At 40.3% G+C, this 26,780-nt stretch overlaps 1 protein-coding gene across 5 annotated transcripts in view; it reads right to left on the bottom strand.

The window, feature by feature from the left end:
• Window positions 1-346: 346 nt before the first annotated feature.
• shisal1b (shisa like 1b) overlaps window positions 347-26,780 on the bottom strand; it is a gene marked incomplete at its 3' end in the record, with an annotated part of 101,094 nt that continues 74,660 nt past the window's right edge. For 4 of the 5 annotated variants that reach the window (XM_080875527.1, XM_080875528.1, XM_080875525.1 and 1 more), the window contains 3 exons: window positions 20,436-20,642; window positions 14,501-14,714; window positions 10,877-11,183 (listed from right to left, as the gene is read on the bottom strand). In XM_080875527.1, the coding sequence (XP_080731653.1) occupies window positions 10,877-11,183; window positions 14,501-14,714; window positions 20,436-20,502 (588 nt within the window). In that variant the 5' untranslated portion in view covers window positions 20,503-20,642. Of the gene's footprint in view, window positions 3,519-10,876; window positions 11,184-14,500; window positions 14,715-20,435; window positions 20,643-26,780 lie in introns of those variants that run through there. The other variant, XM_080875529.1, reaches the window with a different exon arrangement.

Below are 26,780 nucleotides of genomic sequence, written 5' to 3' on the forward strand. Positions count from 1 at the left end.
CTCTACAAATTTGAATATTATTGCTGATAACTGAGGATGACGCTAGCAGGCCCCACTTACAGCACTTGACCACAGTTCTGTTAGGTTCCACTTAAACTTCATGAGACAGAGAGATGGAAAAATGAAGGCAACAGACAAGTCTAATAGCTGGCTTTTTTGTGTTTCTGTTGGTGTGTTTGTGTTGAGTCAGCCAACTCTTAATGATTAACAGTATGTGCTGTTAGCTTTCAGCGCACATGCAAAGTGCTCCATGTATAAGCTCAGCAGCTGCCAGACTACCAGATGCAAGACTGGAACAGACAACCCCCTACCCACACCCCCCCCCTACACCCACCAACCCCCCCACTGTACCTACCTTCTGTCCACCTGGTCGTCACACACTGTCACTCATATAAAAACTGGCACCGCTGCAGCTGCTTTGCATGCTTTTCTCCAAACACAAAGGACAGCATTTATGGATAGCCAAGAAAGTCGATCTCAGCAGCTTTGGGTAACAACTTTACCTAAACTCTAAGAGGTAAAACAGTCAACTTTTTCCTAGTCTAATAGCCAGTTGATTTACCATTAATTTTGTAAAAATGACCAAAATTCCCCAGTTTTCATCTTCCTTCCTTCAGTTTCCATCTTCCTGTGATACTTAAATACTGATTGCTAAATTTACTTATTTTTTTCCACTTTTTTCTCTGAAACACAAACCAAGCGATTCATTCATCTGTTGATAAAGCAACAGGCAGATTCATCAATAATTAAATCAAATCTTTAGTTGCAACCACCTCTAAAGCAGTGTAATAATTGTTTCACTTTTTTGTCAATCCAAAATCCCACAAATAGGGGAAATAATTATTTTCTCCTTTCCTGAATTAATTTTTTTCTGAATTTAAAATCCAGAAAAAACCCCCAAATCACATAAAAGTTATAAATATATTTGCATGCCTTTGAGTGAAATAAATGTTTGATCCCACAAATTGGCTGTGTGCCCAGCACACGAGTCCACACAATCAGTTTCTTCCATTTCAACCTCACCGTGACCATAGGTAAGACCAAAGAGATGTCCAAGAATGTCAAGGACGCAATTGTAGATGTGCATGGAACAACATGTCCCTCCATCTCGAGCTCAATGCAAGATCTTGTCTCATGAAGTGAGGATAATCATGTCAAAGGTGGTGAATCAGCCCAAAACTTCCTGGGAGGAGCTTGTTATTGATCTGAAGGCAGTTGAGACCACAATCACCAAAAACACCATTGGTAGCGCACAGTGCCCGCAAAGTCTCCCTGCTCAAGAAGGCACATGTACAGGTCCGTCTTTGCCAGTGAACATCTAAATGATTCAGAGAAGGCTTGGGAGAAAGTGCTGTGGTCAGATGAAACCAAAATCAAGCTCTTTGGCATCAACTTGACCCCCTGTGTATGTAAGCTGAGTATGACCCAAACATTACCATCCCCACAGTCAAGCACAAAGGTGGAAACATTGTACTTTGGAGCCATCTTTCCACTAAGGGTGTGGGATGACTTCACCACACTGAGGTCAATGGATGCAACAACAACAGTCCACTGGCCACTTAAGAGCCAGAAGATAGGCTGTGGATGGGTCTTCCAGTAACCCAAAACATACTGTACTGCCAAGGCAACAAGAAAAAGCCCCTTAAGGTCGTGGCCTAGCTAATCTCCCGATCTCAATCCTAGAAAATCTGTGGAGGGAGACGAACTTAGAGTTGTGAACTGGCAGCCAAGAAACCTTAAAGGATTTATAGTTTCTGTAAAGAAGAGTGGGCCAGAATCCCTCCTGAGATGTGTGCAAAAGCAAGCACTAAGTCATGTTTCGCACAAATGAAATACTTATTTCACTCAATGAGGTGCAAATCAATTTATAACTTTTATTTAATGTGTCTTTGTTTTATGGATTTTTGGTTGAGATTCTGTTAAAATGAAACTACTATAAAAATTAGAAACTGTTCATTTCAGCAGGGGATCAAATAATTATTTCCCCACAACATTCGCCAAATCACTGGTTTTAGATCTGAGGGATAAATAAAACAAAGATTTAAATAAATAAATACCATACTGGTGGCGGTTTGAAATAATAATTGACAGTTTTTGCTATGAAATACACTGAGCGTTAACGTAAAAAGTGTGCAAGAGTTTCTTTTAGTAAGAGATAATCATGTCTTTTTTCTTAAAGAGCTGACAAAAAAAAGAGTTCATTATCCAGAAAGAGTATATCTCCATTTAACTGACATCACCGTCTTATTAAATGCAAACTGAGCCAAAAATTCTGTGATACACCTCAGTGATTACCCATTGCTCATTTAGCTGACTCTGATTTTTACATACCATGTGATCCTCTGGTTAAGCTTCTGTACATTATTGCTGACAGTGAAAGGGGTTTACTGATATTTCTTTTGGAAACATTTTCTGTTATGGCTAGTTACTTACAGTTGCCTGTTACCCATGTGGAATTTGGAGCACTTCGTATAAAGAGACTAATGGATATTATTTTGCGTCATATTGCTAATGAAGCTGATCTCAGGCAGCCCTAATAACGAGGAAGGTCAAATAGGTCAGTGGGTGATGTTATAGAAAACTGTCACAAACTTGTAATTTGATAAGTAAGGGTTTCACTCAGGTCTTTAGGCTCTTTGCCAAGGGATACGGATATGTGTAAATTAGCATAAAGACTGTGGCTGTTATGAAGGCATCCCTGATCCTCATTAATGCTTGTGTGAAGATGGAAAACCCTCATGTTTTGAAGTTTTAGCAGTTTATTTTTATGGCCTTACGTCCTTTTCCGACACTGTTTCAAGAAATCGCTTGTTTTGCAGAAAGGAGACCAAAAACATTTTGTATAAGATGTTTGTTTTTCATCGTGGCTGCAGAGGCATTTTTTCTGGTTTCAGTAGGTAACAAAAACATTCTACTCTAAGTGAGATGCTCAGCATCAACCTAAGCCATTACATAATCAGATTGTTAGCCACTCATATATTTTCTCTGACTACTTCACATAAATAAATCACCAAATAGATAACCCACAACTGTGTCTAACTGCTACTGAACACAAAGTGACACAGCAGTTTAATAAACATGTTATATCTAGAAATAAGCTTTTTTTTCTTATTTTTTTTCTTTAAATAGGCAAGCTTTCTCACTTGCGAGTACAGTTTATCCAGTTCATCTTGGATTTGTTTGGGGTACTCCAGGCCTTGGCAGATACTTTAGGGAATCAGTTAAACCCTATAAGCAGATAAATGCATCCATCTCTCCCTTCTGTAGAAGCAGCGATACATTCGTCTGTGTGGCTTTCCAGGCTTTCTTCAGCTGTTTCGCCTGATTCTGTTAGTCTGTGGGTATTTTGTGCTCATTAGAAAGGGGACAGTAGTCACTTCTAGCTACTACAGTATGGCTAGCCCACCAGTGATGCTGTGTTTGTGGTCCAGAGAGGGGTGACTGGGGAACATCTCCTCTGTACCATGTAAGGAAACCAGGTGTTGCTACTCTTCTGTTCATCCACTCACAGCATCATTCTGCCAGAAGGGAAAAAAAGACAAAGCATCAGGGTTCATTCTTAAGCTTGTAATATGTTTTCTGAATTTTCTGAAGCTTTCAACCGTATATTAACTTTTGTGTGGTAAGCCTCAAACTAAGTCCTTTGGCCATTATCAACATGGTGTTTTCAAACAGGATGTGATAAGGAGATCTGAAACCGAAGGAAACTGCATACTAGCAGTTTTAGATAGCGACTTGTCTGACACGAGAGATACCTGCAAAAAGATCATGTCGCATTAGCCTCCTTTTTATTCTAAATCGCAGTATTTACAGTATTTTTAGTCACTTAAAACTTCTGGTCAATGCCGTAAACTGAGTTCAGTTAGCATTTTCCCATAGAGTTCTCCATAACCGGGCAAATTTTGGAAACCAGCCCTCTGCTGGCCTTTACAATAAAATGCAGGTTAAAGGCGCTTCCACACTGGCTTTGCATTTCACACTAGACAGCTGTGCCCATCTTTTATACACTGTCTATGAAATCAAAAGAGCGGTAGGATCATTTTCTCAGCCTTTTTTCTTCCCAGCACCCTGCTGGCCATTAGAAAGGATTCAGTACACTCCCGTGCTGGCTTCAGTTTTCAGACCTGAAAGAGCAGTGCCAGTCACAACACCACCAAACACAATCTAAGGCAGTTTCATACAGAATGTCTGTTGGTGCTGGATGATGTAACCACATCTAGCTTTCCATTGGCTGTGGTTTCCAGTTTTCATTGTACTGGTTAAGTGGCTAGACACTGACTGAATGCCAGAGGAACATAACTCTAACTGTCTGGGAAACAGAGGTCATCTCAGGACTAAAACCTGGCTTTAGGAGAAAACAGAGAAAAGCACTGATTTTAAATATCAGCTATTATCCACCTGTTATCACATGACTAAATTTACATACTCAGGTCACGTGGTAACAACCAGACTTTATCCTTGGTAACTCTCACACGACACCCACTGATGAAGGCCAAGAGATGATTTAAAACAATGGAAAAACTAGCGAGTGAAGAAGATGGTATTTAGGATAGCAAACATGCTTACATATTTTAAAGATCTCATAGAACTGGAGCCCACAGAATAAAAAAATGGTTGATACTTTGTGGATATATTGTTGCTTTATCCTCTCCAAAAAGCCAATTTATAGCCCAGAGTGCACATGTCTGTATCATCAAATTCCAGAGTAGCCACAAAAGTTGTTTGGGAAAAACTGGCAGGATCCCGGACAACAGAGACTCAAAACTTAATACTTTTAGCTTCATGGATAAAATTGCCTCAGTGTGTGCTCTGTGTTTCATGGTCCACACTGATCTTTATATAACAACATATTGGCTTGAAAATGAGCTCAAGGCCAGAAAACACAAAAACTAATAAAATGGGCCAGCTCTGCTTTTCAAAAAGCAGCCAGCTTCACAGGAATATTTTACAAGTCTGTAATTCTTGTTAAGACTCCCATCACAGCTCTATGAATCACATCCACCAACTGAAAATAATTTCTGCTGCCCAAACAATACGACTGCACTTTAATGGGAAAAGAAAAATTTCCACTTTCCACACCTTAGCAGTGATTTACCCTCCATCCTTGTAGGGACACAGAAATATTCTTTTATCAACAGTGTGACACAGAGTGCTTTTGGTTCTTGAAGGATACTTGACTGCACTTTAGAGAAAATGCAAAGTAAATGTGTGAAAACACGTCTAATAAAAGATCACAAACACAAGCACAAAAATAAACACAGAAAGTTGCACCAACCCCATCTTGCTTTTGGCAGTGCCAGACGTCACTGCACGACTTTCAAAGAGCTAAACCTGCTCTTCTTCTCTTTTAGCAGAACTGTCTGTGCGTCTGGCTGTCTTTGTAGCATCTATGATGTTAATTAACTCACACCACATGGAGTGTGTTGCTTTAATTGGACAAGGTCTTGGCATGCTGCTCTGTGGACAGACAGGCCAGGAATAATTTCATAATGTACAATTACATTATTACCTCAGAAAAAGGGAACCAGTGAGTTCAAAGATGGATGTGAATATTCAGGAGACAGAGGTAGGCTTTGATCACACTGACAGAAAAAAAAAAAGGGAAAAAATGTGAAATTCTGTTTTAGCCTTCTGGGTCTATCTGAGTGTCCTGTGCAGGCAGCACAGCAGGCGTTTAAGTGCAGGTGTCGGGCATGCCTACCTGTGACCGATCTGATGTAACAGACAGACTGCTCGAGTGGCGGAGGTGGCGTTTACTAGACTGGGCTATAACGCTGAGTCACTGGTGACTGACTGTAAGAAGCAGTGTTACAAAGGCTGGTGAGTCAACTATATATTGAATAGGCTGACAGATGCCACCTCACCTAGACCACTCTACCCATGGCTAAGCTCAGCTGGCCCAGTAAGCTACCAGCCTTGAGTGAGTGGGAGGTTGCTGGCATGAGGTGCTGCTCTAAGTCGGTGCCAAGTGATTCATCGGCCACCAGGGGAATCTGTGTGACGTGTTCTGCTCAAGTGAAGTGGTGTCATTTGATGTTGCTCAACACCTCATTTCTCCCGCTTTAATCTATGACTTCTCGCTGATGCTCAGCATATATTAACCAGAGTTGAGTTATGTATTTTTAATTTTACCACCAAACACGAGCAAAAAAAAAGTAATAAAAAATCTGCTTTTTTTGCCTTCCCCAGATTGCACACTTATTTTTGCTGGGTAAGTCTTAATCAGCGCTGACTGAAGGCAAACTAAATCTATCTAACATATGCAGTAAAAAATGCCAGACTGAATGACAGGAGCAGATCACATTTGTTCCAATTATGAAGTGGGGAGCGTCAAAGTGAGTACACTACACAAGGAATGTAAAATAAGTGATGATATAGAAAATTCTCACTGCCACTTCTTTTAAATCTGCCTTCTAGTGTCATGATGCTGCTCAGTACCACTAACTGCAAGGAGGTGGACAAGCAGGCAAAAGGGGGATGTGCAGATACTGGGAAGCCAGCCAAAGCTTTAATGTCCTAATAGCTGCGGGTGGACAACCAAGCAGGGCTCTAATGCTGCTGAACTTCCTGGAAGGTTTCAGTGCTTTTAAAGGGCTACATGAGAGCCCTGCTAAGATGAGTGACGCCAAAATGTTTTTCTGTGGCAATGTGATATCTTAATGGGTTCCCAGTAGTTTTTGTGCTACCACATCCTGGTCATATGAGCTCAAGAGCTACTTGATCTATGTCATCCAGGACACATTAACCGTCTCAGGCTCAAATTAAACTTTTTGTTGCTAATGCACAACCAAGTCCTGCAGTGGTACTTCTGAGTAAAAAATTTAAATATGCATGTGGGGTAATCAGGTTGTTAGTTTTTAACTGTTACAAATCTGCAACGCCTGCCTTGAGAGGGTTAATGTGAATGGATTTTAAACTGGATACTGAGTGCTAAATGGGAAAATCATTACCGCTATCTGGTAGCACATCTGTATGGTAAACATAAGACTACACCTTTATAGTTTAACCAAGCATAAAGAAAGGAAATGGGGAAAAAATGTTTCCCTGCCCAGATTATAAGTAGATGAGATAAGTAGATGATTTTTGTGCTCCAAGAGTTGTCAATGCTTCCTTCAGTTTTAAACAGCTCCATGTGATCATCTGCTGAGCCAGCTATGATAATTTAACCTCTATCGCCTGATGGTTTTAACTCATTCCACGACCACTCTGAGGCCTCCAACACCACCACCTTCTCCAGGTTCACGTCCTCGCAGGATGACCCCTCCTCTCAGTGTGAGAGCAGCAGAGTTAAGGATGACTGCTACTACTAAAGCTACTGTTGCAACGTGCATCAAGACAGCCACCATAGTTTAATAGGTCAGTTATGTATTTATTAGGTTGTTATTATTATTATTTTATTACATTTATATGTATATACATATACATTTAACTTTTATAGTATTTTTATTATTTTATTTTAATTAGGTCTAATCATTGTGTATAAAGATTAATCAGGTGACCATTTACGAATCTTATTTATATGTTCCTCTTTGACCTAAACACAAATATTTGAATGATTTTTGTGAAATCATGATTTCATTTTCAGCTCATCCACCCGAAGGACTAATGAGCTGGGAAGACGTCCGTCATCCATCCATCTGTCAATAATCTACAAGAATTGCTGACATTATGAGTGAGGATTTAATCAAACCTATGCACAATGATCACCCTCGAGGTCAGGGTCATATTTGTCATTCTCAGTGGATTTGAATTCTCATTAGTTTGTGCAGTACAGCCAGCCAATGATAGGAAAACTTATCACTGCTTTCTGTATTTCACACATTATAATAACCTGTAAATTACAATGGATCGTGTGCCAGATGAGCTGCATCAGTGATGTTCTAGTTTTTTTCTATTTTTTTCTCATTAGCTGAGCGAGTCCACAATCTTTTAAGTGCAGAAAGACTTCCTTGAACTCCTCTTAATAATCATTAGTTTAGTTCATTTGCAGGGATAAGGCGTCCCCAGGCCAGTAGATATAAGACACATAAAGGTCCAAGCCAAACAGCTCCTACATAAATGTATTTTTTATCAAGCTAATGGACAAACTATAACTGCCCATCCTATTCAACACTAGGATAAGCACTTGAACAAATAGCGTGTAGAAAAACAAAGAGTTTGCAATAGTGTTTTTCACAAATCCGTTGTTTCCACTGAGTGACATTACCCTGTGAGTAAACTCTGCTTGGAAACAAACAGTGTGCCCCCCCTGTAATGATAATCCATGACTCCTGGTGTGGCAGGCTGATCATTCGTCTCTCACCTGGATCATACATCGTTAGGTGAAGAAAGAGACAGTTATGTTTTTGTACTTTATTCAAACCGAAGTGAATACGTGAATATGAGATTTTAATAAAGGGCATCCACCGAGGAAAAGTAATAACAGTTTCTCAGGCCGCCCACGCTGAACCCTGAGCAGATCTGCAGCAGCACATACCAGCCTGCTTATGTGCAACGTGGTAAGCAGGATTCCCACACGCTGAGTGCAAAGCTGCGCTCTCTCCCCCTCTCGCTCTCTCTCTTTAAGACCTGACTTGCCATCAGGACCTGCTTTGCTGCATGGGTTACCATTTGTGCTGGATTCCAAAGTTGCTGCGCGACTGGGTTGTTTTTAGATGCTGCTGGGCCTGTAATGGGACTTGACCCGATCTCTGGTTGTTTACATTTGGCCAACAGATGTCCAACTAAGTGGACCCAGTTTTCTGAGCCATTACTCTGCATCCTCTCTGGGGATAAAGATCTGTACCCCCGCAAATAAAACCCAGCTAATGACGCACCGTGTGGGCAACGTCAACTGCGGTATACACACAGAGAGAATCGCCCATAACGGTTACTTAACACATTTAGGAAAAAGTGTAAGCGTTATCTGGATTCTCAGAAGTGTTTCATTGTGTGAAACTTTCCCCCTCCCCCCCAAAAAACTATTCTGATCTTGCCCCAGAAACTGCTCGTGACTGAATTTATCTCGCAGCATCTGTCACTTTATTATTGATGTCAATGATTATGCAAGAACATATTTAGCTCATGGTAAATTTTGTCCTGTTTGTAAAAAATGCGGTTACATTTTTTTCTTGGTATTTTTAGATAGAGATCTTACAAAAGATGATACCAAAACACTATCAGTCCTAAAGCAGTTCCCATTACTCATCACAATGAATTACTATGAACTTATCTTGCTCTCATTTTCCGAGCCCACTTAGTTAATGAGCAGTTTGCTGCTATTTCAAACACCTTTTTTTTTTTTTTTAAAAATCGACTTCCTCTGCCTTAATGCTGGCTTCTCGCCAGTGCAGGTCAACCTCACTAGTCAAGGATTGATGAGTCCTATCATACTGAACTGACTTCACGTCCAATGAGGAGGCTCCGCGGATATGTTCAGTCTTAGTTAACCACGTTTATACCAGCAGAGCAGCCCCAGGATCCCTCTGCAGCATCTCAGCTCCTCTATCTATGGCTTCTACAGTCCACAGTGCTTCTTAAAGCCATTTGTCAAAACTCTACCCACATTAAATTATCATGACCCGAGAGAGATGTCTACCTCTAGGAAGAGACTGAGCCACAATCAGAGACAGATAGGGTGCACGGTGTCTGGAGACGCGCAACCGGATGAAAAATCGACTGCACAAAAATGTACGGTTGTTCAGGCTGCGCTCTGCGATTGTGCAGCTATATTCTGAAAGTTTAAACAATGTCTGGCAGAAGAAGAAAGGTTCCCCGCAGCTATGGCGTGTTACAGGTCACTCCTGGCATCATAAATCATCGCGTATGTTCTAACAGCAGTCACATGCAGCCTAACACACCTTCAGACACCTGTGACTGCTCTCAGCGGTAATAAAAAAGATACGCTGAACACATAGCAGATGGTGTTTTGCCGCAGAAACTCCACAAATGATTTCTAATGCAACTCACAGTCGACTCATTCAAGTTAAATATGAGCTAGGAGCCCCAGGCGGGCACTGCAGCTTTCACATTATCCTTTTCTTTTCTATTCATTAATAATGATAGCTCCCTAATGAGTTGGTCAGACTTAAAACCAAGAAATATCTCTCACCCAAATTCCTCCTATAAAATAAAAGAAAAAAAAGGTTTATGTTGACACAGAGTGCAGCTATTTTGAGATGAACGACGCATACAGATCAGACGCTTTGCAGAAAATGATTCACTGCTGGGCAGAAGGGAGTGGAGCTCTAAAAGTTCTGTTGAAGTCTGTAACCCAGTGAATTGACAGTTGGTAATACCACTGGTCGGATCTAATCGCGAGTGTGCTATCTATATCTTTGTGTTTACAGTGCGCCCCTAACGAGCGACTCTAGGAAATTAGGATCCGGAATGTTTGAGCTTCCTTGCTGCTGGCTTTCGGGAAAGTATGCTAAAAATGTTTTAATTTGTCCTGCTAGACACAGTTTCCTTGCCATGTTGCTGTCTGCAAACAAAACAATGAGCACAAAAGAAAACACGCAGACAAGAAAATGAGAGGCAGAATTAAAGGAACGATTTTTTAAAGGGTCGGCCGACTTTGGTTCTTAGCATCTGTAGCTATTAATGCTTTATTTTGTCAAACAAGCAAGAGGGTCTCTACTGCATATTTGCTTATCAGAGCAGAACAAGTTATTTTGTATAATAGGCAACAAATGGTTACGTAACACTTCCTACTCTATGGCGTCAAATGAGGGTATCACTGTTTCTGAACTTCTGTGGTATAAATATTGAATTTTTCACTACTTGTAATTCTGTTTTTCTCTTTTGACCGGAGACAGATAATTTTAGTAGTTGCAGAAATGCATCTGTCTATGTCCATGGCATCGAAGTTGACAGCTGTCATGTGACGGGCAGTGACTCACCATGCGGTGGATGTGTTGTAGGGCAGGAGCGTAGGGCTGTGGCTCTCCCCTCTGAGGCTGTGTCTGGGCTGGAAGTGGGTGGGGACCATGGGCTGCGCTTGAGCCTGGGCTTCGCTCTCCTCTGGCATGGACCTGTGCCACTGACTCCGAGCCTTCTTCAGCCAGCGTCCTCCAAGACCCCATTTCTCCAGGTAGATCCGGCACAGCTCGTAGTTTATGGCTGAGTAGTAGAGAAAGTCCAGAGCCAGCAGCACCATCACAAAGAAGCCGTAGATCCACACACCGACCAGGGCTGTATAATTACTGCAAGAGACGCAGACTGGGAGAATTAATGCTGGATAATCTGAAAAAGATGATGATAAACACTTTTCATATCCTCAGAACCATCATCTAGTTACCCTTACACTGGGCTTAAATCCCAAAAGCAACGATAGTGCCTGCCAGGTGTGAATGTTTGCTGTTTATGTGGCAAGACCAAGACATTTATCAAGTCCTCCCTTGATAAAAACTTAAAAAAAATAAATATAGGGGGGGGGGAAAAAAACACCATCTGTTCCATTTACTGCTTCTTAAATACTGCTTCCTAAATTGGACAAAGAATTTCATTAGCACAAGAGAGTTTTATACGTCTCGTTTTGGCTCTTACATAGTTTTCTCTAAAAATCAGTGCTCTTATTTTTCCACCTCTCATAAATTTTCTTCATGTATTACATGATCCAGCTGGATTTATGTGGGGTGCATTTGAACTTTTTGTTTTAGTCCACCCACATCCATAAAGTATAACAAGGTGAATGAGCAGAAAGGGCTTCAGAAAATAGCTTCCTGAGAGGTTGGGAAAGCAAAATTTACACACATACACAAAAAAATAAAAATAATCTTGTGGTGTCACATTGCTGCTTAAATGCTCAGGGCATGTAGGGTGGAAATATTACACATGTTCACGCACTGAATAAATATTCTGACTCTGAGAGGCAGAGATGACACAGGGTGTTACTTCAAAATAGAGATTTATTTGGAGTGAAACCATTCTTTTAGTTATGCCTTAATATGCAATTAGTGTGACTCCACTGATTAAAGCCCTTAGAAAAAGTGATATTCGAGTGGTTGTAATTCAGTAAATCAACTGAATCCGCTTCTGTCTGGAAACGATGCAGCCTTAGGGGTGTTTATCTGAATAAACTGCTTTAAAACAAACACCGAAGCTGCTTGAATGAATACCATGTCAGTAAATGCTTAACTGCATTTACCTTCCCTCACCTCTGCATCAGAGGCATTTACCTGCTATAATTTAGTTTGTATGTGTTCTAACAGACTAAAAATGCAGGGATATATTTGAGTCAGTCTGATCGCAGAGCAAAGAACGCAGATTGTGCACTGTTTTTAGCGAAACTGATCAGAACCGCACCGCTAACACCAACGCCATTCAATATTAATCACAGCTTTCCCAGAGACAGCAGATTGAAAGGATTATCTGTCAAATATATAACAATATTTGATGTTTTCCTGTGAATTTCTTGGACATTTACTCTAAGATGACTTCTCCATATGTTTCAGATCCACGATATTTCAGCTGCTCTGTTACTTTATAGGAGACGGCGCGCAACATTGTGACAAAACCCTTGGAGTCAAAATGCCTTTAGTTTTACCTCAAACTCAACTCTAATCCCATTTTAACCATGAAGTGTAAGAAGGGAGCGCAAAATTATGGCCAGTTTAACTCGCTTGGCCAGCAGTAAATATCAAGCCTGCAGTCTTATTGGCCACTGAGCCAAGATAAAAGAGAGGCCCAACAGGCCATCTGACACTAAAAATGAAATATCATGACCTGCTGCAGGGCACTGTGTACCGTTTGAGACAGAGGCATGCTGGGAGGGCATTAGTACAAAGAGCTGTGGTTTTGTCACCCAAGCCTCCCACTGGGTGCTCCCACAGAAGAAGAGGGACATTTTTCTGTGTCCTTCACTCAGTTTAAATCTGCTTATACTCCACGCCATAAGCACTTCTTTCAGTTTAGTTGTCCTCTGTGAGAAATCTGTCATATCTTGGCATGTGTGCAGTTTTTTTTAATAATGCCACACTGATACAGCTCTGCAATTTTACACAGACTTTTACTTTGAAACAGTCTAGGACTTTATAGACTCTATATGCTTAATAGCCAGCACTTAACCCCCGGCTTTGCAAAGGGTTTCATGTGGAGGCGTCATACTCAAAACACATAGGCTGCTTTTAGCATCTGCTCTCCTCTGTGGTGGTATTGAATACCGCTTCAGGTGTAGGTCAGTGTCAACAAGGTCTCTGAGCACAATACCATCAAGAAGGTCTGGAGACCAAAACAAGCTGGTTTCATATGATCTGAGATAAATTTATCTGTCGCTGTAGCAACTCACATACAGCTCTCCCAAGATTCAGCGAAGCCAGTTTTCACTAATTAACTGTGACATGCAGGTTATCTTTTGGTATTGTTTGTTTCGTTTTAGCAGGATACTACTTAATGGTGTGGGTATTTTTTTTTAATAGTTTGATTTGTATTGGTTTTTATTAACTCTCCTCTCTCGATTCGGGTTGGTGGATGATGGTGTTTTCATGAAGTACACATGAGGATACTCCACCTGACTTTCATTTTTCAGTCAGGTGATTGGGCTGTACCACTGAGGATAGAAGAAGGAATGGGATGATTTCTGTCTTGGGCTTTTGTTGAAATGCTTTTGTTATTATTTAAATGTCTGTTATAGTATTAGGATGCTCATGTTATTTAATGTAGGAGTTTTTTTCTGTGAATAAATTGTAAATATCTCTAGGTTTGACCCCCATGATTACAGCGGAAAGAAAGTATAAGTTAGGGTTATTCAGGGTTGTTGGGGGATTTGATTTTTGTGGACTGGAGTCACTGTTAGGTTCTCTAATGTCCCTCTGTTTGTAAAGTTTTTGGTAAAAAAATCAGTCAGAGCTCTGCTCTTGCACTTGATATAATCTCCATACACTTCAAACAATGTAGTTACTGCCCTGAAAAAGGATTGTTTTCCCCATAAAACCCTACAAGTGTGTTTCATGTTTTAAATACAGTCAGCCGAGGGTATGTGAGACATGTTTAAAATATTTTAAAACCCTCACAGCCTGAATTAAAATTCTGCACATTAAGCTAGCTAAGACTTGCAATTTTTTTCTTTGCAAATGCAACTTTTGCCTGAAGTTCACGTTTACTACTACCACAGGTCCTATTGGGCAATTATAATGCCTGATAGCGAACAGCGTGACAAAACTTATAATGATAACAAAAACACACACACACCTAAAACAAGAGGTTTAGAAACAGACTCTGATGGAAATATGTATAAAACTCCAGGTATTTAGTCCTTGTCCATATGTGTCTTGTGCAGCCCATTTCTCATCAGTATGCCATGATTCCCAATATTTGACTTTGTTAAGATGGGCAATGTTCGAACTGGTAACCCTTGAGTAGCATTGGGCATCTAGGCCTGAAGATGCTAACTGTGATGTTTTATTTAATCTCTTTTCTAAACCAAGAAAAAAAGGAAAAATATGACAGTGCAGATTTTTGTCTCAGAAGATTCACAGTGAAAATCCATTTGACTCAAATGGCATCTTAAACGATTACTCACTTGTGTGCATAACCATCAGGGGTGGTGGTGAGGTTGACCTGCATGACCAACTGGAACTCAGTCTCGTTGCAGCAGTACTTGAAGGCGGTGTTGTTGTGGTGGCAGCAGAACATATAGGTCTTGTTGTCTGAGAGGCGTGGGCAGTGAAAGCCAAAGTGGTACCGCCCTTTGTGGTCAGAGTAAGGTTCACACACTCGGTAATGAGCAGAGAGGGCTGCAGTGGTGGGAAACAGGGGGAGAGAAGAAAAAAAAAGAAACCGTAGATGTAATATTTAGGAGCTAAACAAAGGACTCATGACCTTTGAGGCAGAATTTGTGTTTGTCTCCCAGTTCTGAAAATGACAACAACTCTCCAGGAAGCACCTTTCAACCTACAGCATCCAAACTGCAAAAACATAATCGTGAATGCTTGTTTTCTTTGGAGGCCTCTGAAGATACACGAGTGGATTGAATTCGGTTAATACCTCTGGCGAAGGACAAGCAACACAAAACATGGTGTACTTGCAAAAATAATCAGAGAGTAGATATTAAATTATGCATGCAGGCACATGATGGCAAAAGCAGTCATTTTTATTCTTGAAGGAACACAGAGACTATCAAACTGATTAGCTAATCATTCAAACCAGACGGCATCGTCTTATTTTCTTCATGTCGTCACGCCATCCAGAGATTTCATAGGAGCTTACTGAAGTATGAGCTGGAAGTTATGGAACCTAATGGCACTTGTTGCAGTAGTGGATTCTGACACATCAGTGGGTAAACTAGAAAATGTGTAGGTGGTGGTGGCAGACTCGCAGCTTGATTTCTTGTCTTTACCTACAAGTTTCTTGAGGCCACAGAGTTTAGTCTCTGACGGCCCGCTTACTTTTATCATCACGTCTAAACCCAAAGTTTTCCCCAAGAGGGATAGCGGCGTTTTTCTTGTTACTAGTCCAACAAGCAAGTTCTCTGCTTGTTTCACAGAAGAGGCTGATGTCAGGTGGCACATGCTATTACAATTTAGCCTGAATACAGCATTACTCTACCGGTTTAATAAGAGAGATCTGAGTGTGCCAGGTGTGCTCCGGTATACTGGACATCTTTGATAACACCCAAGCGTGATACAAACATAAGGGTGGCTTCTGTGCGTTTGTATGGAAACAACAAACATACTTCTCAGATTACTTGACAAAATGAGTATATAGCACGCTGCTTCCCCTAGGCTGACCGCCTCGCTTCATCCTCCCTCCAAAAGAAGGATCCCCTCTGTTTTTTGTGATTGTGTGTCTGAGTGTTTTTCTATTTTGTCATTCTATTTATAGGTGAACAAAGAGTTTCACTGTGAACCTGGTGCCACCTAACTATATGGTTTTAAACACTGTTGTTTAATCTTGGACCGGTTTCACTTTTATTTAACTCACAGTACAGTATCATAGGTTGTGTTTTTTTAATGCAGTTTTTGTTCTGCACATACACAATACATGACTTAAAAAAAGAATTTCAGTAAAATGGGGTAAATTTCAGAAATCTGAACAGAAATTAATCAAAGCCAAAGTCATCCTGAAAAGTATAACCAGTCATTTGGGCAGATGAAGCCATACGGGTGGAAACAGTCAGTTCTTTATGCAGCTTCATGCAGTCCTCTGGCTTATTTGCATTCAGCCAGAACTACGCTTACGAGTCCCTGCAGCTTTAGGGGAAAGTGAATGTGTTACTATCTCGTGGGGGGAAATAATAATGTTTCCAAGATGGATTCTGGCAACCAGTAAGGATCAAGTAAAAGAAAAAAATCACAAGAATTGCAAACCAAACTCTAATAATAATAAATAACCTATCTATTTATAAAGCTGATAATCATGCCTGTTTGACATATTCATTGTTTCACAGCCATTTAAAACAGCCTATGACCTGTCCAAAACTATACATAAAGTTCTCAAAATGCCTATAAGCACTGGAAGCCAGAATAGTGACAAATATACAGAATGCACTGAAGCATGCATCATCGTGCAGTTCACTTTTATATTTCTTTGCAGTCTCCGATAGAGGGATTATGTGACAATGTTTTATGTATCTAACAGGAAATCTATTGTTCATTTCCAGCTCCACAATTTTATTCTGGGACTCTGCTGAAGTAACTGCATATGATTCAAAGTCTAAAATAATTCTTATGGATCTACTGAGACTCAGCAGCACCTTAGTTCATCCTCTGAAACAAGCAATTCTAAAACCATTATTAGTTACAGCCACACTAAAGTGTAAGACGCTTCCTCTGACTGCTAAGAAACCAAATGTTTAAAGGATTACTTGTACAGACACTCACTTTATTATCTTTGATTTTGGTGTTTGTTTCATGTGAGCATCCTCCACAAAATAGGTACAACAGCTTGTATGTAAGCATAGCAGTGTTTTTGTTACTTATCTGCAGGTGAACCAATGAGATTTTAATCTTGTTAATAGCTCTATATGTGGCATTTGCAGGTCCTGTAATTCTGTTTTCACTTCATGAAAGATGCCGCTCCGTGGGACGTGTACCTGATTGATCCTTCTCTTATGCTTTCTTTTTCATCAATAAGCTGCCAGTGCTGTCAGATTTTTAGGCTTCATTGATGTAAAACTGCGTTTTACTGTGATTTAATTCATATCAGCATTTCTGTACTTGCTTGCAGAATCACTCTGGCACCGTGTATTCTTGTTTGGCTTTGATTGATAATTCTCAGCTGAATCACAAATTGAAATGATGTCACTCCATGTGAAGTGCACTGAGCTTAGTTTGATGTTTTTATTGTAGCTTATTTATCCTTCTCATATGTGCTTCCTTTTATGAGCCCAAAAAATATGACTGTGTTGTCAGTTAAAGTGTTTCGGCTGTGATTTAGTTCAAGGTCCACTTGTGCAGGCAGTGTGATAGAAGTCTTTCACTCATCTCAGGCCAAGACAGATCAGCATTTGAAAGAGACCTCTTTCAGGTTATAATGAGCTTGCTGGCCATCTTCGCTTCAGCGATGCTAATTTCAGCAGGAGAGGCTGTAAAATGAAACACTACTGAAGGGCACGGTAGAATTAAAAGTCAAGGATGGCTTCTTCAGCAGTGAAAGGAAGCTCTTCATTTGACCCTTGCGTTGACAATACAAGTCGGTTAATCCATGAAAAAGTTCTGCAGTATGCTCATGTTTTTATGCCCTTTAAAAGAAGAGGGTCAGCGGCTGAGGGTTAGTAACCTGGTAATAAAGAAACAGAGGCCCTTCACACTGTAAGTGGAGTATAAAATTCTCTAATGATGCACAACTGGAAACAGACAAGTTCATCGGCAGTCTCTGGCTTCTCAAATGAACAACAGCTGCTTCTGGAAGCGATACCGTTGTAAACACACCCACCTGCTTAATTTCATTAACACCTCTTGAAGTTTAGGATACAGTTAACAGCTTGGCTCCTGAACTACAGTTTGTTTACTGCCTGTGGTCTGAAAACGGCTGTGGCTCTCTCTCTCTCTCTCTCAGCAGTGCAAACACACAACATCAAAACATCAGTCAGTGCTCACCCATCACTTTTTTTTATCCATAACTGCGCTCGCATCTGCAGTTTGTCTTTGTTCTGAAACATAAAGGTTTCATTCGGTGATCCTCGACAAAGAAGACAAAATGATTTTTGCTCACGAGTAACCCATTCACTCAGATCTTTGGTAAGCTGTAAATGTAATGTGCGCATCCTTTTTCTTTAGCTAAGTACAATACACTGTGTGCACCTTCTTGGTGCTATTATCTTTGCCTTTGGTTAGTTTGTCTGCTATTCACTCACAGTCTGTCCGTCTCTGTGTCAGCAGTGTTAAACCAAATCCACGATAGGCTTTTCTACCTCTTCTTAGTCAAGCATGAAAAACAGCTTTGATGAAAAATAAAAAAATAAAAAATAATTTTAAGCTTAATATCAATCTGCCTTTTTTTTTTTAAATAAAATAGTTGCACTTTGATTATCAGGATAATTTGATGATAATGAGTTATTATCAATATTTTCATGATGGTAAATATACTGAGACACAATTACATTTTCAGTTTACAATTTAAAGTTATTCTGTTGTCTAGTCTTTAGTGTTAACTCCAACATCACTGCACCATCGAGAGCATCCTGACCAACTGTATAACAGTTTGGTACGGGAACTGCTCTGCCTCGGACCGGAAGGCGTTGCAGAGGGTTGTGAAAACTGCCCAGCGCATCGCTGGAGCACCACTTCCTGCCATAAAGGACATCTACAGGAAGCGGTGTCTGAAAAGGGCTGGGAAAATCATCAAAGACCCCAGTCACCCATCACATGGACTCTTCACCCTCCTGCCCTCTGGGAGGCGCTACAGGAGCCTCCGGACTAAGACCACCAGGTACTGGAACAGCTTCTTCCCCACAGCTGTCAGACTCCCGAACTCTGCCTCCTGACATCTGACTCACATTAAACACATGGACTGGACATACAAACACCCACAACCACCTACACACACACACACACAATGGACAACTGTACCCTCATACACACAATAATAACATGGACTGAACCACCACTCACAACCACTAGCACTTTATATAGCCTCTGTAGAAATTATCCACATATCTCACTTATCTTAACTGCACTACTGTATAATTCTGTGTAAAAAATCATTCTGTACATACGATAATTTTTAATTCTACAACTTTTTATAACCTGCATAGTTCACATTTCTGTATAACTGCATATCTCATATTTCTGTATATTTTTTATTTCATATTCTGTATAGTTTTTCATATTTATATCCTGTTCATAGCCTGTACATAGCTTGTACTCACTACAGCCTGTACATACTTATAGTTATAACATACCTTCATACCGTGTACATTATAACATACCATAATAGACCCATTTCTGTAATATACTTACATATCTATATTATTTGTAATATATCTATATCAGGCTAAAGCACTTCTGGATGGATGCAAACTGCATTTCGTTGCCTTGTACCTGTGACATGTGCAATGACAATAAAGCTGAAGCCTATTCTATTCTATTCTATTCTATTCTATTCTATTCACTTACAGTGATCACTTACATAGATATGTAGCATAATTGCATAACCTTGTGTAACGCAAAACAAATCATAAATCATTGCAGAGATTGTTTAGTGTTGTATTTCCTTGTACATTACTACCTAAGTCAGTAAAATTTGGGTTTTATTTGTCATTTCTGGCACTCATTCAGCATTCAAAGCTGTGCTGTACACAATTTGCTTTGTAGTTGTAATCATCGGTCCTTGGGTTTGATGCATTTTTCTGGGAACACGAGGATGGCCATTTTCAAACTAAAGATGGATGTTGAGTGAGGAGGGCAATAACATAAATAACTCACTGTTGACTCTTTTGGTTGTTATGGGTTTTCAACCTGCTGCTTGGCCCTGCCAGCCATAGCGCTGATTTCTCGCTCTCGCTATTCATCCTCCTCCTCCTCCCTGTTTTGTCATTTTCAAACTTGAGTCGGCATATTTTTTTTTCTTCTGCATAATGTGTGTTTTATATCTAAGATATATGTGTTGGCTGGGTTCTTTGCTTTGTAGCTTCTGGGGTTATAATATGCTCTCTTTTACAGTTTACGCTGCTTGGCCTCATTTAGAGAGCACCCTAAGGTTCAGTGCGTTTCCTGCCAAATAAAAGTAAGTTCTTGGCAGTAAATGTTTGAAAGCACCCAAATGTTAAATGTGTCTGACTCGACTTCTGGCCATCACATGGCAACATCAGTCTTTCTGTTCCCTGAATTCAGTTTATAACACTGCAGTGGCTTCTCATGCAAAGGACTGACACCTATATTTTGGGGGAAATCCAAAGTTTGTAGAAACTGAGGGCATGTGTAATGTCAGCAGCACTACCTGAAACTCTGATTTGAGTGTCTGCAGAGGAACAGATAAACAGACTCAAAAACAGGCTAGGACTAAAATTCACAGACCTGCAGTGGACAGTAGGAGGAAGATGACCGTCAGGACATTGAAGGACTGCCGGCTGGAGATAGTCATCTTCTTGTCCTCATGTGGGAAGAAGGGAGGGAGCAGGAGGGTGGGGAGAGAGGGGGGGGAAGGGCTGCTTTAGCTGGACGTGGGCATCCTCTGCTCGCTGACAGCTTCTCTCACATGGCTGCTTCTTAGACTCAGGGCTCCTAATGGGAACAAGACAAGCAGGGGGGGGGGAGAGAGAGAAAAGATTAAGATATTTGATTTGGATTTCTGGAAGTTCCATCCAACTGTGTGGACAGCTTGTCTGGCAGTGAGCGTCCATGATGCCTTTCCCGAAATCTGTCCTAAGGCTTACATAACAGGACCGCTTGGGCATTCGGTTTAATTGAAACTGGCACTCTGACAACACTGGGGCCAAAAGTTGTTCCATGCTTGCTTTTTCTTGTCTATAAGTCATGGTAAATTATAGCGATAATCATGAATATGTATACTTCCCTGAGCTGAAATTGTTGTCATTTTTTTAGTTGATTCTAATAAAACTGACTTTTTTTTGAGAGATTAAAAGAACATCTTAAACTAGATGTCTTAGTTATGCAACTCTATAAGCTATGCATTGCAGTAAGGAAAAACTGCACATATCATGCATTAAAAGTACGGTGCTCTAAGTAGAGCAAATATTTAATGAATTGCACAGAATCTGCTCTTTCAGCACAGTGTAAAGTTTTGTGATTGCAGAGCTGCTGTGGAGCACTTTGCTTGTAAGTGATGCATTGTGGGGGTTCGTGAATTCCTCTTGCACATTATCACCATTCGAAGCTTCGCTGTAGTCATCCCTCTACTGATGATAAGTAAGATTAATGGGGTGGCAGTACATTTCGCTTAGGCACACTTGTTTCTGTTTTTTTATTTTTTATTTATTGCTTTAATAGCCTCATTATGTGCACAGAAATAGTATCTCTCTGTGCATTCGTTTAAGTTGATGTTGCTGATCATTTATATACGAGCCATTTGCAAATTTCGCATAAAAACACCCATTATTTGCTCCCCGAACCTATAAGATCCCATTTTTCTGAATGTAAACTTCATTCAAACATGTACCAGGATCATAGATTGCTTTAGCTGCGTGTATGTGCCGAGAAACTTAAGAGTCTTCTTCTGCACGAGCTAGTTGGAAAATATTACAAGCTCGGCTCCTAAATTATTGAGGACCTGACAGAGGCTGACAGAGAAGGAGAAACTAAGGAAAGAGAGCAACAACAAGGGTGTAGAAGGCCCATCAGTGTTCCTGTCATAAAAAGAATTCAGTTTATTGGTGGATCAAAGCCAGTCTAATGTTGCATCACCAACCTCCGACTTTTTTCTCGAGCTGTTTTGGTAACACTCCGAAGTATGGCGCAGATACAGCTCCATTTGGAGGGCGACTGGAAAGTTTAGTTTCTTTCACATGAGCACACAGTTAGAAGAGAAATGGTGCTAGTGGTGGGGCACTGCCTACGAGCCAAAAATTATTTATCAGAAATATGCAGACAACGTTCACCAGGTCAGATTTAAAAAGTGCTAGAGGTCAGAAACAAGCTATGTTTCTGTTTTTTGGTCAAGAGTTTACACGAGTAGCCACATCTGCCGATGAGTGGGTTCACAGTGAGGTAATGTTTGTGCAGACTAATGCTCAACATTCGTTCCAGATTTCCATTCTGGTCTTTGAAAGTTGAATAGCATCAATTAATTAAATGTTATTATGTTATTATGTTGTAATTTTTCAAGTAAACAGAATATTTTTCAGCTTTGGTAGTCAAATAAAGACGTCAACATGTGCTGTGGAATATTTTGCACAAATCTTTCAGCTCCCTTATTTTTAAACCAAAAACTCACTGAGAAAATTATGTAGAGATACGTCAATTTTGAAAATGTGCTGTAAGTTGATTGCTTACAATGGCACGGCCTGTTTTGCAGCTGGTACACAATGGATCACAGAGTGAGGATGAAACGGGCTGGCTGTGGAGTAAATAGCATTTGGCAATTTTTACACCTTTAACACCTTTTTGCACACTCGGGCAATTGATGCAGAAAGCAGCAAAGCTGTCAGGTCAGTTTGTCAGTTTTACGGAGCTGTAAAAGCAGAAAATGCAGGCCTCAGATATTAGAGGCCTTTCACAGGTCCAGAGCTTAAGATTTTATCCAAAGCCATTCATGAAAAACCGAAACCTCAAAGTAACCTGAGGGCAGAGAGATTCGTCAGATTAAAATACCTAGCCTTTATCCAAATTGCTGTTGACCTTAACAGACTTAAAAATGGGAGGCAACGCCAGTACTGGCAGCAGGATGATAGCCTACACCAGTTAACAAGCATCCAACGTTAATAAGAGAGGAAAAGATGTTTTTCCCCAGCAGGTCACACGAGTTCTGCTAATGGCACAAAAAGAGAATTTTTTTCCTCAAGTGATAAAAATCTCACGTGATTAGAGGTGAGAAAATGCCTGCTGTCTTGAATTGCATACATGGACACACACTCAAGAGGAGCAGCAATACGATTAGACTCAAATGTAGACTCTATCCTTAAGAAGACATACGCTCCTATTCCAGGCTGGATAAACCATAACCTTAATAAGACATACAATTATCTTTATCTCGCTGAGACACAACCTATTGCTTTCTATAAATATGGCATGTAAGCATGTGAGTGTGAGGTCATGCGCTATTGAGAAACATATCAGGCTCCCAAACTGAGCTACAGAGGCTAAACAAATATTTTAGAAGAAATTAAAGCTGTGCAAACACTGTGGAGAATCCCACTCTCTGTCACAGGTGCCGCCCCGTCTCCTATGTGTTAAATGGTTTCAATCCCAGATCAAGGAATAAATGCTGTGCATAACCCTTCCAATATACAATGAAGTTACTGTGGACCACATGGACAGACTGTGAGCTGCAAGTGAAGCACAGCAAGCTTTTTCTGTCAAAGTCTTTTAAAGCATTTTTTGATCTGAAAAGCTGTTCCTTCTTCAGAAAGCCAGGCAACGGGGGTCCCGGGAGACTTGTTAGAGTGGCATTTCATATATTTTTTTCCAGTCTTTTTATTTCTTGTGAAAGCTTTAGTGTACTGTCAGATGACAGCATGTAAAGTATAACGAGGGATTCCCATCCTTTCTAAACCCACTCCTCACAACCAACTCACTGCTGTGGTCTTTTATATACATTACTTGTTTTCCTGTATTGTCACATGGAGTCACCCTGCTCCCTACGCAGGCTATAAAAGGGCAAGGTTCAGAGCATCACGGCGCACGGCTTGTTTGCGAAGACGTAAATGTTCAAGGGTTTGTGTAATGAGTCTGATCGTAGTGAAGCAGAGTATGTACTGTAAATACACAGGAGTGCACGTATACAGGCACACACAGCACAGCACACAGTGCATAGCTCCCTGGGACTTAAAATAGAACAAACTGTTCAGCCAAACAGACACACGACACAGATGGAGGGTCTAGATACTTGCTGTGTCTCAAATCAAACTAAAATATACATAAAGGCCATGGAAACACCCACTCTCTGAGTAAATGTGAAAGCTGCTCTGAGGGGAAACACTGTATTTCTACGAAAAAGCATGTAGATTTCATTTATCTGCCTGCGTGTTCCTCATTACTCGCTCAGAACAGAAGCAAATATTAAGTGACCAATTGCTGCAGTAACCACTGCGAAGCTAGCAGCACACTTTTCATCACAACACAGCAGGAGACCCAAATCTGTCAGAAGTTTGATGAGGAAGAGCGCAGTGGAAGATTTTTGGGCTATTTGAAGATTACACACAGCGATAAGCGGGGCCTGTCTCAAGAACATCCTTGTCCGAGTCTTATTTTTGTTCAAACATTAACTTTAAAGTATGCGACATGTTATTATGCTTTCTAAAAGTCATTATTTATTTATTTTGGCCTGCAGTGTCCCTTATCTGAGAAGCTTTCAAGTTTGTAAAGGCAAAATCTCGACATTACAATTCTCTCTCTCTCTCTCTTTCTCGCTTTCTTCCTCTCTACAGCTTAACTTTATTTTTAGACTAAACATTTAGGCCTGTCTTTCTGAGTATTCACATAACCTTTTTCTTCCATGGGTGATAGTAGTTGGATATTTATTCGCCCTCTGTGTCTCATTATAAGAGTAAATGCACTCTCTCTTACTTTCCTTGCTCTTAATCCATGTTAATGTGCGTTATCAATCACCCTAAAACACATGAGCATCCGCAGTGAAGTACAGTTTAGAGATGAGACTCCCACTTCACACAAGGGGAAGAGTGAGCAATAGCTAAGTGACTGTGGGTCTGCAGATGGGCTTGCGTCCAAATACATTCTGTTGCAGCCCTCTACCTAATTGATGCTCCCTTGGACTATCATCATAATAAATTGGATTTCGTTCACGTTTGATGGCATTAGAGCTTCACTCAGAAGCCCGACAGTGCTCCATTAGGACATGAGCCCATGTCAGGAGATTTAGAGCTGTGATCTAATGATTGTCATTGGCACAGAGGACTGAACTGTGTGCAGCATCAGTGAGTAAGGAGTGGCAGTCTAAGTCATTAAAAGCAATGACTGGTGAACATGTACAAGATGTGACACAGCTGATGATAAAAGAAAAACTGTCCTTAGAGGATAACAGTAGTCTGGGATATTGATTTATTTACTTAAGGGCAGTTTTAAAGTTTAAAAAAAAAAAAAAAGAAGTACAAAGTACTTTTAATTCACAATACATAAAAAAGATAAACCTCAACCGCCTTTGCTCGTAAAATCAGTCCGCAGGAAAGAAATTGCATCCTCTTTCAGTTTTAAGGTTTTACGTATAAGGACATAAGATTAGATAAATATAACCTCAGATGAAGTACAGGACATGTCATGAAACGTAAACGTCAATCGTGTGATGTCATTTGCATGCGACACAACAATGGAGGACGTCCAGGCGTTGCTTTTTGTCACACTCGGGGACCATGGTGCTGATCTTTGTGCAGCCAGTTTCAAAAATAGCAGTTTTGATTTTTGTGAAGAAGACGCTCTCACAACTCATCGAGTGACACCATTGACTGTCCAATCGGTGGGTTGCAGTCTGCTGACGTCACAATTTTGGATTGGGTCAGCTCACTTGGAACCCCGGCCATGCAGACACTAAGGAAGTACCTGATATAAGGTACTGCCACCTAATAGAAAACCCTAAAAACTGAGTAAAGTTAAGCCGAGTTGAGTAGGTACAAGTGGAATAGAGCAAATAGTTGCATCTAAACAAATCTCTAGACTTCTGGAACAAGACCAAAGTGGAGAAGTCTGGCCTTAATTCATGTTTACTGATGTTTACCATGTTTACTGAAAGCATAACACAGCATATCCACAACAACACTTCATACCAACTATCAAGCACGATGCTTTAGAGTCAAATAGCAGACCATCTGTCTAATAGTTAAAGCTTGGGAAAAAGTGTATGATGACACTAAGAACAGCAAAAAATGTACAACAAAATGGCTAAAAAAAGAGTCAAAGTACTACACCGATATTTTTCAATGGCCTGTCTCTACATTGTACAGAAGAGTGGAACAAAAGAAAAAGAGACTATCGAAGTCATACACAAAATGATTAACTCGAGTTAACGCTGCTAAAGGTGCTTTTTCTGTTTTTTTACAACATCTGATGTTGTCATTTTTTGGATTATGTCCTGATATGTTAAAGCTTGCAGCTAAAAAGCCCAGTCGTCCATCAAAATGTATATATTGATAAATCTCCTATTATAAAACATAACTTTTCCTGCTTCAGCATAGAGTTATCTACCCAGGACAGACCTCAGGAATGAAAAGAGAGGTTTTTAGTGTATGTTTGGGGAGATGCTGCAGACAGCATTTCAGATTGCTGCTCGCATCTTTAACAGTACTGAACGATGGATCTAAATACCTAAAGTGAAGCATGACATTTAGTGTTATGGTCTTGAAAGCAGTTATGAAAGCAGCTTCTCCCAGTGGCTCTAATTTTGTAACGTAAACCAGTCGACCAAGATAAAAGGACAAGTTTCTCCATCATCTTCTGTTTGTGATCCTAAATATATCTTTCAATAAATCACAAGAGGTTGAAATAAACATAAAAAAAAATTACAGTTACACAGCAAGCGTCACATTAGCAACAAGGTTGTTTTTGATTCATCAATCAAGTGCGTTTCACACAACTACCCATAATCCTCTCTCAGGAGCCTTTTTCTTTTTTTTGATCTGACGCCTTTTTATTACAAAGTGATCAGAGCAATAAGAGCTTATTTGTGCTGTGTCATTTTGAGCTCCGGGTCTGCAGATATGAATTTGACTGATGAACAGAGTTTCTTCTTCGGTT

This window comes from Rhamphochromis sp. 'chilingali', assembly GCF_963969265.1.
Source record: "Rhamphochromis sp. 'chilingali' genome assembly, chromosome: 2".
Classification (NCBI taxonomy): domain Eukaryota; kingdom Metazoa; phylum Chordata; class Actinopteri; order Cichliformes; family Cichlidae; genus Rhamphochromis; species Rhamphochromis sp. 'chilingali'.